Below are 12,506 nucleotides of genomic sequence, written 5' to 3' on the forward strand. Positions count from 1 at the left end.
TATTACACATGTATACTATTCATATTATTATATGTGTATACTGTTGGTATTATTACACATGTATACTATTCATATTATTATATGTGTATACTGTTGGTATTATTATATGTGTATACTGTTGGTATTATTACACATGTATACTATTCATATTATTATATGTGTATACTGTTGGTATTATTACATGTGTATACTGTTGGTATTATTACACATGTATACTATTCATATTATTATATGTGTATACTGTTGGTATTATTATATGTGTATACTATTCATATTATTATATGTGTATACTGTTGGTATTATTACACATGTATACTATTCATATTATTATGTGTGTATACTGTTGGTATTATTACACATGTATACTATTCATATTATTATATGTGTATACTGTTGGTATTATTATATGTGTATACTGTTGGTATTATTACACATGTATACTATTCATATTATTATATGTGTATACTGTTGGTATTATTATATGTGTATACTATTCATATTATTATATGTGTATACTGTTGGTATTATTACACATGTATACTATTCATATTATTATGTGTGTATACTGTTGGTATTATTACACATGTATACTATTCATATTATTATATGTGTATACTGTTGGTATTATTATATGTGTATACTGTTGGTATTATTACACATGTATACTATTCATATTATTATATGTGTATACTGTTGGTATTATTATATGTGTATACTATTCATATTATTATATGTGTATACTGTTGGTATTATTACACATGTATACTATTCATATTATTATGTGTGTATACTGTTGGTATTATTACACATGTATACTATTCATATTATTATATGTGTATACTGTTGGTATTATTATATGTGTATACTATTCATATTATTATATGTGTATACTGTTGGTATTATTACACATGTATACTATTCATATTATTATATGTGTATACTGTTGGTATTATTACACATGTATACTATTCATATTATTATATGTGTATACTGTTGGTATTATTATATGTGTATACTGTTGGTATTATTACACATGTATACTATTCATATTATTATATGTGTATACTGTTGGTATTATTATATGTGTATACTATTCATATTATTATATGTGTATACTGTTGGTATTATTACACATGTATACTATTCATATTATTATGTGTGTATACTGTTGGTATTATTACACATGTATACTATTCATATTATTATATGTGTATACTGTTGGTATTATTATATGTGTATACTATTCATATTATTATATGTGTATACTGTTGGTATTATTACACATGTATACTATTCATATTATTATATGTGTATACTGTTGGTATTATTATATGTGTATACTGTTGGTATTATTACACATGTATACTATTCATATTATTATATGTGTATACTGTTGGTATTATTACACATGTATACTATTCATATTATTATATGTGTATACTGTTGGTATTATTATATGTGTATACTGTTGGTATTATTACACATGTATACTATTCATATTATTATATGTGTATACTGTTGGTATTATTATATGTGTATACTGTTGGTATTATTACACATGTATACTATTCATATTATTATATGTGTATACTGTTGGTATTATTATATGTGTATACTATTCATATTATTATATGTGTATACTGTTGGTATTATTACACATGTATACTATTCATATTATTATGTGTGTATACTGTTGGTATTATTACACATGTATACTATTCATATTATTATATGTGTATACTGTTGGTATTATTATATGTGTATACTGTTGGTATTATTACACATGTATACTATTCATATTATTATATGTGTATACTGTTGGTATTATTATATGTGTATACTATTCATATTATTATATGTGTATACTGTTGGTATTATTACACATGTATACTATTCATATTATTATGTGTGTATACTGTTGGTATTACACATGTATACTATTCATATTATTATATGTGTATACTGTTGGTATTATTATATGTGTATACTATTCATATTATTATATGTGTATACTGTTGGTATTATTACACATGTATACTATTCATATTATTATATGTGTATACTGTTGGTATTATTATATGTGTATACTGTTGGTATTATTACACATGTATACTATTCATATTATTATATGTGTATACTGTTGGTATTATTACACATGTATACTATTCATATTATTATATGTGTATACTGTTGGTATTATTATATGTGTATACTGTTGGTATTATTACACATGTATACTATTCATATTATTATATGTGTATACTGTTGGTATTATTACACATGTATACTATTCATATTATTATATGTGTATACTGTTGGTATTATTACACATGTATACTATTCATATTATTATATGTGTATACTGTTGGTATTATTACACATGTATACTATTCATATTATTATATGTGTATACTGTTGGTATTATTATATGTGTATACTATTCATATTATTATATGTGTATACTGTTGGTATTATTACACATGTATACTATTCATATTATTATATGTGTATACTGTTGGTATTATTATATGTGTATACTGTTGGTATTATTACACATGTATACTATTCATATTATTATATGTGTATACTGTTGGTATTATTACACATGTATACTATTGGTATTATTATATGTGTATACTGTTGGTATTATTATATGTGTATACTGTTGGTATTATTACACATGTATACTATTGTATTATTATATGTGTATACTGTTGGTATTATTATATGTGTATATTGTTGGTATTATTATATGTGTATACTGTTGGTATTATTATATGTGTATACTGTTGGTATTATTACACATGTATACTATTCATATTATTATATGTGTATACTGTTGGTATTATTATATGTGTATACTGTTGGTATTATTACACATGTATACTATTCATATTATTATATGTGTATACTGTTGGTATTATTATATGTGTATACTGTTGGTATTATTACACATGTATACTATTCATATTATTATATGTGTATACTGTTGGTATTATTATATGTGTATACTGTTGGTATTATTATATGTGTATACTGTTGGTATTATTACACATGTATACTATTCATATTATTATATGTGTATACTGTTGGTATTATTATATGTGTATACTATTAACCTTTGCATTGAATTCTGCCAGGAAATCAAAGTGCTTCTTAAGGTCGGTGGCTAGAATGGCCTCAATCACAAGGAAGCGAAACCTTTTGAACTCCATGTGATCTAAGTTGACCAAGAAATTGTATTCCGGCCTTGAAAGCAGCAGGTTCCAGGCGGCGGCAGCGTGGTGGTTCTCCAGGACCGAGCGGTCATTGTACAGCACTGCCTAGAAAAAGATGACTTATATTACTCATAGCCCCTCCCACATCCAGCTGTCAGTCACTGTAGCTCCTCCCACAACCACATGTCACTCAATATAGCACTGTCCCCTCCAAAATACAGCTCTCATTGTAGCCATGTACAATTGTCACTCATTACAGCCCCTCCCATGTACAGCTGTCACTCATAGCCCCTCCCATATACAGTTGTCACTCATTACAGCCCCTCCCACCAGTGACGTGTGGCGAGGCAGAACCTTTCCTGTCATATTAACGTATGCACCAAAGTTTTGACTGTATAAAGTATATGAAGAATACAAAGAATATGTTAGAACTACCTTCTTTGTATTATTCTAACCATTATTATAGTCAAAACTCTATGGCAGGGGAGGCACATATCCTTTCCGCACATCTCTGATCAAAACTCACCAAATTTACAGCAGTATATACCACTGCACCTGTGTATAATGCCCACATGTATATACCACTGCACCTGTGTATAATGCCCACATGTATATACCACTGCACCTGTGTATAATGCCCACATGTATATACCACTGCACCTGTGTATAATGCCCACATGTATATACCACTGCACCTGTGTATAATGCCCACATGTATATACCACTGCACCTGTGTATAATGCCCACATGTATATACCACTGCACCTGTGTATAATGCCCACATGTATATACCGCTGCACCTGTGTATAATGCCCACATGTATATACCGCTGCACCCAGAGGCGGATTGGCCATAGGGCTTACAGGGAAGATCCCCGGTGGGCTGACGCACTCGTGGGGCCTGTTTAGTTTGAGGACATACGGTCCTATTTACAGACATAATAAATAAGATGCAAAATCATTTGCATATATGAAAATGACTTTGCCACTTAGCCTGTGATTGCAGAGGATCTAGTGTATGCTCTGTCTGCCTGCTTGGCTGACATATAAGATTGAGTGAATACTGATTGGGATACGGTTGGTGTAATAAGCAAGAAAATATATTTCTTAAGAATGATATAGTTTCCTAAATTCTGAAGGTGTATCATATAATGTGCTCATAATATTTAATTTTATTTCCCTTTTAACTTCCCCCTTGATGCTGGACGTGGTCACTATCTGGAAAGCCTTGGGGGGAGGGTACTGCTGCCATGGCCCATGGCTAGACCTTACACCTCTGGTGCTGCCCATGTGGGGCCACTAGTACAAATTTTTCCAGGGCCGCTTTTTGTTCCCAATCCGCCCTTGGCTGCACCCGTGTATAATGCCCACATGTATACACCGCTGCACCTGTGTATAATGCCCACATGTATATACCACTGCACCTGTGTATAATGTCCACATGTATATACTGCTGCACCTGTGTATAAAGCCCACATGTATATACCACTGCACCTGTGTATAATGCCTGCATGTATATACCGCTGCACCTGTGTATAAAGCCCACATGTATATACCACTGCACCTGTGTATAATGCCCACATGTATATACCGCTGCACCTGTGTATAATGCCCAGATGTATATACCGCTGCACCTGTGTATAATGCCTACATGTATATACGGCTGCACCTGTGTATAATGCCCACATGTATATACCACTGCACCTGTGTATAATGCCTGCATGTATATACCACTGCACCTGTGCATAATGTCCACATGTATATACCGCTGCACCTGTGTATAAAGCCCACATGTATATACCACTGCACCTGTGTATAATGCCCACATGTATATACCGCTGCACCTGTGTATAATGCCCACATGTATATATACCGCTGCACCTGTGTATAATGCCTACATGTATATACGGCTGCACCTGTGTATAATGCCCACATGTATATACCGCTGCACCTGTGTATAATGCCCACATGTATATACCACTGCACCTGTGTATAATGCCCACATGTATATACCGCTGCACCTGTGTATTATACCCACATGTATATACTGCTGCACCTGTGTATAATGCCCACATGAATATACTGCTGCACCTGTGTATAATAACCACATGTATATACCTCATTATAGCCCCTCCCACATACAGTTGTCACTCATTATAGCCCCTCCCACATACAGTTATCACTCAGTATAGCCCCTCCCACATGCAGTTATCACTCATTATAGCCCCTCCCACATACAGTTGTCACGCATTATAGCCCCTCCCACATTCTTGGTATAAAAGTTGTAGTTACACCTGAATCTTGGCATATATAAGTACAGCCCCTCCCCCATGCCCCTATAGGTGATCGTTGCCCCTATACATCTCCTCCAGTCATTACAGCTCCTCCGTTACACACAGCAATGGGACAGAAATGTGTTACCTGAGGTGCGCTCGTAGCGACCAGAAACGCGTTAGTGCGTCCCGGATGGTCGTAATCGTGCATGGCAGCCGCTACGTACAGAGCCATGAGTTCTAGAGATGGAATATTGCCGGACAAGCATCCATAAGAGTCTTCTGAGGGACTGTAAGTCTTGGAAAATACATAACCCACGTGTGTGTGTGTGATCCCGCTATCAGAGTCTGCAGAGAGAAACACAGGGACGTCCAAGTTATAGTCCTGACATTGCCGAAGAGAAGTGTGACATCCCCCCCCTACCCCATCCCCACCTCTTATACACACAGGGATCCCTACATTCCCTATATCCCTGCACTATCCCTACACTCCCCATATCCCTGCACTATTCCTACACTCCCCTTATCCCTGCACTATCCCTACACTCCCCATTTCCCTGCACTATCCCTACACTCCCCATATCCCTGCACTATCCCTACACTCCCCATATCCCTGCACTATCCTTACACTCCCCATATCCCTGCACTATCCCTACACTCCCCGCTACCCCATCCCCACCTCTGATACACACAGGGAACCCTACATTCCCCATATCCCTGCACTATCCCTAAACCCCCCCCCCCCCCCACCTCTTATACACACAGGGATACCTACACTCTCCCCCCCCTACCCCATCCCCACCTCTTATACACACAGGGATCCCTACATTCCCCATATCCCTGCACTATCCCTACACTCCCCATATCCCTGCACTATCCCTACACTCCCCATATCCCTGCACTATCCCTACACCCCCCCCCCCCCACCTCTTATACACACAGGGATCCCTACACTCCTCATATCCCTGCACTATCCTTACACTCCCCATATCCCTGCACTATCCCTACACTCCTCATATCCCTGCACTATCCCTACACTCCCCATATCCCTGCACTATCCCTACACTCCCCATATCCCTGCACTATCCCTACACTCCCCCCCCCCCCCCCCCACCTCTTATACACACAGGGATCCCTACACTCCCCATATCCCTGCACTATCCCTACACTCCCCATATCCCTGCACTATCCCTACACTCCTCATATCCCTGCACTATCCAAACACTCCCCATATCCCTGCACTATCCCTACATTCCCCATATCCCTGCACTATCCCTACACTCCCCATATCCCTGCACTATCCCTACACTCCCCATATCCCTGCACTATCCCTACACTCCCCATATCCCTGCACTATCCCTACATTCCCCATATCCCTGCACTATCCCTACACTCCCCATATCCCTGCACTATCCCTACACTCCCCCCCCCACCTCTTATACACACAGGGATCCCTACACTCCTCATATCCCTGCACTATCCCTACACTCCCCATATCCCTGCACTATCCCTACACTCCTCATATCCCTGCACTATCCCTACACTCCCCATATCCCTGCACTATACCTACACTCCCCCTACCCCACCTCTTATACACACAGGGATTCCTACACTCCCCATATCCCTGCACTATCCCTACACTCCCCATATCCCTGCACTATCCCTACACTCCTCATATCCCTGCACTATCCCTACACTCCCCATATCCCTGCACTATCACTACACTCCCCCTCCCCCCCTACCCCACCTCTTATACACACAGGGATCCCTACACTCCCCATATCACTGCACTATGCCTACACTCCCCATATCCCTGCACTATCCCTACACTCCCCATTTCTTTTTCATCCACTAGGGGTCACTGGAGTACTCTTGGGATATGGACGGGCTTCCGTAGGAACACAGCACTGAATATTTAAATTTAGTAACACTCCACCCCTCCATATCCCCGAGCACTTACTCAGTGTTTTTTCTATGCTGCACGTGGCAACACATGCTTAGCTGAAGTCAGAAGAAAGTTTTATTTTTCATTTTTATTTTTATTTTTTCTACTGTTTGACACATCCCTGTCCCCCTTCCAAAAGGCAGGGTCAGGGATAGTGCAGCTGCTGATTGCAGCACGGGCGTGTCGGGCCTCTCTGAAAGAGCTCCCTCACAGCCCTCACATCCTCCTGCACTGGCTGGCCGGCGCTTACTGAAAAGCCCCGTCGGAGCCTCCGCACGTCTGCAGGAGTGAGGTATGTGAAACGGGGCGGTCAGCTCCCGCTGCCGCCCCGACGTATGGGGACATAGTGCTGGGTGACGGCAAGTGGCAGAGCGGCTCTCCCCTCTCAGCCTCCGGCATCTTCCCGCTCAGGCGCCCGCCCATTCCGGCCCGCTCAGAACCTCCGTGCAGGCACGCGGCTCTCTCCACTCAGACGCCCGCACGTTCGGCACGGACCTCCGTGCAGGCACGCGGCTCTCTCCACTCAGACGCCCGCACGTTCGGCACGGACCTCCGTGCAGGCACGCGGCTCTCTCCACTCAGACGCCCGCACGTTCGGCACGGACCTCCGTGCAGGCGCCGCGGCTCTCCCCACTCAGACGCCCGCACGTTCGGCACAGACCTCCGTGCAGGCGCAGCGGCTCTCCCCACTCAGGCGCCCGCACGGTCGGCACAGACCTCCGTGCAGGCGCCGCGGCTCTCCCCGCTCAGGTACCCGCCCGTTAGGCCACAGCCTCCGGCCAGGCACCTCGGAACAGCAGCGCTACCTGGGTAGCTGACACGCTATATATAGGAGCCCACCGCTGGGACACACGAGGCACATAGCGCTCTACGATACCCGCTGGGGGCCCACACGCTGCGCTGCCGCTGTAATAAAACAGCCATTACAGGGGGGACATATCAGTGAAATACTGCAGCAGCAGAGGGATTATTACAGTATAATCAGTGAATGCAGCACTGTGATTATATGTATAAGTAGAGCAGGGCAGCCATTTTTAACAGCTTCCTGTGTCTTCCTCTGTGATTCCAGAACGTTCCTGTCCTACATCTCTTCTCCACCGGAGGCGCAGGGGTGTTCGTGGGAATTTGGGATCAAATTTCATAGTACTGGCCACGTGTATTGCACTGGGCCAGATATATATATACAGAGCCACCTTATTGCTATTTTACTGAGCCGTGCAGGTGTCTGTGTTTTGTGTATTGTATTGTCTGTCGCCATAATGAGTAAGACACCAGCAAAAACTAAAAAGCATATTTGCAAAGTATGTGGCAGTGTGTTACCGGATGGATCTACCACATGTAACGTATGTTTTGTGGATTCCGTTCAGAATACCATTTCTGCTCCGGTTTTGCAACCAATTTCATCACCGGACCCTCCGTGGGGTATGTTAGTAAATGTACTGGAGAAATTTCAGACAGAAATGACCGCTGCTCGTCTGGAGCGAGAAACGCTAAGAGCTGAGTCTAGGGTGAGACCGCCAGAACTACCGGAGGCGTCTCAGCCTTGCGTAGGGTCCAAATCCATTTTGGGCAAACGGGATAATTTTCATATGTCTTATGATTTTCCAGTGTCTGCTATGTTGCAGTCTGACGATTCCATCCCAGACCTCACGGAACACGATGAGGGGGAGGAGGGCGAAGTGGAGTCAGACGGCGAGGATGTTAACAGTTCCGGCATTGATGATCTCATCAGAGCGGTACGGCAGTCGCTAAGGTTTCCTGAAGCTGAGCAGCCTCTCACCAATGATCAGGTCATATTTACTAAACGACGGAAGACGCCAGTAAGTTTTCCTGTGTCGGATTCTCTAAATCAGATGTTAGTAGAATCCAGACAGAATCCAGATAAACGGTTTTCTATACCTCGCAGATTTAAGTCTAGTTATCCGTTTCCAGAATCGGTAACGGGTACATGGGAGAATCCACCAATAGTTGATTCTTCAGTGTCAAAGCTTACCAAGAAATTAACCATACCAGTGCCATCAGCTACTACGCTTAAAGATCCGTCAGATCGTAAGATAGAAACTATGCTTAAATCCATGTATGTAGCAGCAGGTGTGATGCTAAGACCTGGATTGGTTGGCATTTGGGTCACTAAGGCGCTCATAATATGGCTTACAGAACTCAAATCGGCTTTACATGACGAAAACCTGATAATTCAGGTGAATCAAATGATTGAGGCTGTAGAGTATCTCTGTACAGCGTCTACTGACGTCTGTCAGCTCACTTCTCGTATTTCATCTTCGCTAGTTACGGCACGAAGAGCACTCTACCTGCGTACTTATCAAGCGGAGGCAGAGGTCAAACGAAGTATAGAGGCGTTGCCTTACGATGGCAAGAAGTTGTTTGGTCCAGAATTGGACGCATGGATTAAGGAGGCTACGGGAGGTAAGTCTGTGTTCTTACCATTGCCTCCACCTGCGCCAAGAAGAAGGTACGCTGGACCTTCGTTCAAATCCTTTAGACCTCAGCCCTTTCGAGGACGTGGCAGAGGATCCGCCACGCCAGCTAGACGTGGTCGAGGACGTGGTTTCCGTCAAACCAACACAACTCGCCAAGACGCTAAGGTTACCGACAAGCCAGTGGCATGACGGGTTACCAGCCCATCTCGGATCTCCAATTGTGGGAGCACGCCTTCACACGTTCCATGGGGCGTGGTTCCACACGTCCGCGGAGGGCTGGATTCGCAATTTAGTGTTAAAAGGTTACAAAATAGAGTTCGACTGTCTTCCGCCTCTGCGGTTTTTCAAGACAGGTTTGCCTCTGTCGGACGACAAGAGGACAGTTTTGCAAATTGCCATTCAGTCCTTACTGGATTCGGCAGTGTTGATTCCGGTCCCTGTACACCAACAGGGTCAGGGTTATTATTCAAGTCTATTTGTGGTCCCGAAGCCGGATGGCTCAGTCAGACCAATATTGAACTTAAAGGGCCTCAATCAGTACGTAACTTACTACAGATTCAAAATGGAGTCTCTACGGTCGGTGATTGCGGGGTTAGAGACCAAGGAATTTATGATTGCGCTAGACCTCAAGGATGCGTACTTACACATTCCAATTTGGCAGCCTCATCAGAAATTCTTACGATTTGCAATACGCCAGAACCATTACCAGTTTCAGGCTCTGCCGTTTGGCCTGTCATCAGCGCCTCGGGTATTCACCAAAGTAATGTCTGTGATGATAGCTCACCTCAGATCCCTGGGAGTGACGATAGTTCCGTATTTAGACGATCTGCTCATCAAAGCTCCGTCTCAACAGATACTTACCCAACATGCGCTGCTAACTTACAATGTATTGGTTCACCACGGTTGGATTGTCAATTTCAAGAAATCACATCTGATTCCGTCTCAACGCCTTCAGTTCCTAGGTATGATTCTCGATACGGTCAATCAAAGGATTTACCTACCACAACAGAAAGTACAAATGCTACGCCATCTAGTACAATTAGTACTCAAACCACGCACAGTGTCGGTACACTTGTGCATTCGCCTGTTAGGCACAATGGTGGCAGCTTTCGAGGCGCTTCAGTTCGGGAGATTTCACTCTCGTCCATTTCAGCTGAACGTGCTTGCCCAGTGGTCGGGCTCGCATCTGCAGATTCACCACAGAGTGAGGTTGTCACCAATAGCAAGAGTTTCTCTGCTATGGTGGCTCAAGGAACACAATTTAACCGCAGGAAGACGGTTCGGAGTTTGCAATTGGATAATTCTAACTACGGACGCCAGTCTCAGAGGTTGGGGAGCGGTAATTCAAAATTGTCAGCTCCAGGGTCTCTGGGCGGATCACGAAAAATTGCTGTCAATAAATGTTCTAGAACTCCGCGCGATTTTCAATGCGCTACGACAAGCGGTGCACATGGTTCGCTCTCAGCCTGTCCAAGTGCAGTCGGACAATGCGACAGCGGTCGCATACATCAACAAACAAGGAGGAACGAGAAGCCGCATGGCAATGCGGGAAGTAGCTCGAATCCTCAATTGGGCAGAATACCACCAGGTGATATTGTCGGCCGTGTTCATTCCGGGAGTGGACAACTGGGAAGCGGATTATCTCAGTCGTCGGGATCTTCACCCAGGCGAATGGTCATTAAATCCAGAAGTGTTTCACATGTTGGTTCAGCGATGGGGTTATCCTCAGGTGGACCTGATGGCATCTCGACACAATCATCAAACGCCCCAGTATGTGTCCAGAACAAGAGATCCAAAGGCAGTCGCGGTGGATGCTCTCACTGTCGCGTGGCCGTACAGTCTGGTGTATCTGTTTCCACCGTTTCCGCTGCTCCCTCTGGTGCTAAAACGGATCAAAAGAGAGTCGCTCACAGTCATACTAGTGGCGCCTCATTGGCCTCGGAGAGCTTGGTTCTCGGATCTTCGAGGATTACTCGCAGACGATCCGTGGCCGCTCCCGATACGTCCAGACCTGTTACAACAGGGTCCTTTTCTTTACCCCGATTTAGCGCGGCTGCGTTTGACGGGGTGGCTGTTGAGACCGCCCTCTTAAAAAGAGAGGGCATTCCAGATTCAGTTATACCAACCATGTTACGAGCTAGAAAGCCGGTTACGGCAGCTCATTATTACAGAATATGGCGAGCCTATATAGGTTGGTGTGAAGCTCGGAAATTTCCGACATCAGCTTTCAAGTTATGCCGCCTTTTGTTGTTTCTACAATCAGGCTTAGATGGAGGATTGCGTTTATCTACACTAAAGGTGCAGGTATCTGCTTTGTCAATTTACTTTCAAAGACGATTGGCTCTATTGCCGTCTATACGCACCTTTCTCCAAGGTGTAATCAGGGTACAGCCTCCTTTCATTCCACCTACAGCGCCATGGGACTTGAATCTGGTTTTGGAGTTCTTACAGTCTTCATATTTTGAACCCTTACAACAAGTGGATATAAAGTTTCTCACTTGGAAAACAATTTTTCTCTTAGCCTTAGCTTCGGCAAGGCGTGTTTCGGATTTGGGTGCCTTGTCATGCAAGCCACCGTATTTGGTGTTTCATGATGACAGAGCGGAACTTCGGACGAATCCCGCCTTCTTACC

General features: G+C 42.7%; 1 protein-coding gene across 2 annotated transcripts in view; it reads right to left on the bottom strand.

The window, feature by feature from the left end:
- Nucleotides 1-12,506, bottom strand: part of PDE3A (phosphodiesterase 3A) — a 753,306-nt gene that overhangs the window by 70,221 nt on the left and 670,579 nt on the right. For both annotated transcript variants that reach the window (XM_063929421.1, XM_063929422.1), the window contains exons 12-13: nt 5,639-5,838; nt 3,120-3,323 (exon numbers count right to left, since the gene is read on the bottom strand). In XM_063929421.1, coding sequence (XP_063785491.1) covers nt 3,120-3,323; nt 5,639-5,838 — 404 coding nt within the window. The remainder of the gene's footprint in view (nt 1-3,119; nt 3,324-5,638; nt 5,839-12,506) is intronic.

This window comes from Pseudophryne corroboree, chromosome 6 (assembly GCF_028390025.1).
Source record: "Pseudophryne corroboree isolate aPseCor3 chromosome 6, aPseCor3.hap2, whole genome shotgun sequence".
Taxonomy (NCBI): domain Eukaryota; kingdom Metazoa; phylum Chordata; class Amphibia; order Anura; family Myobatrachidae; genus Pseudophryne; species Pseudophryne corroboree.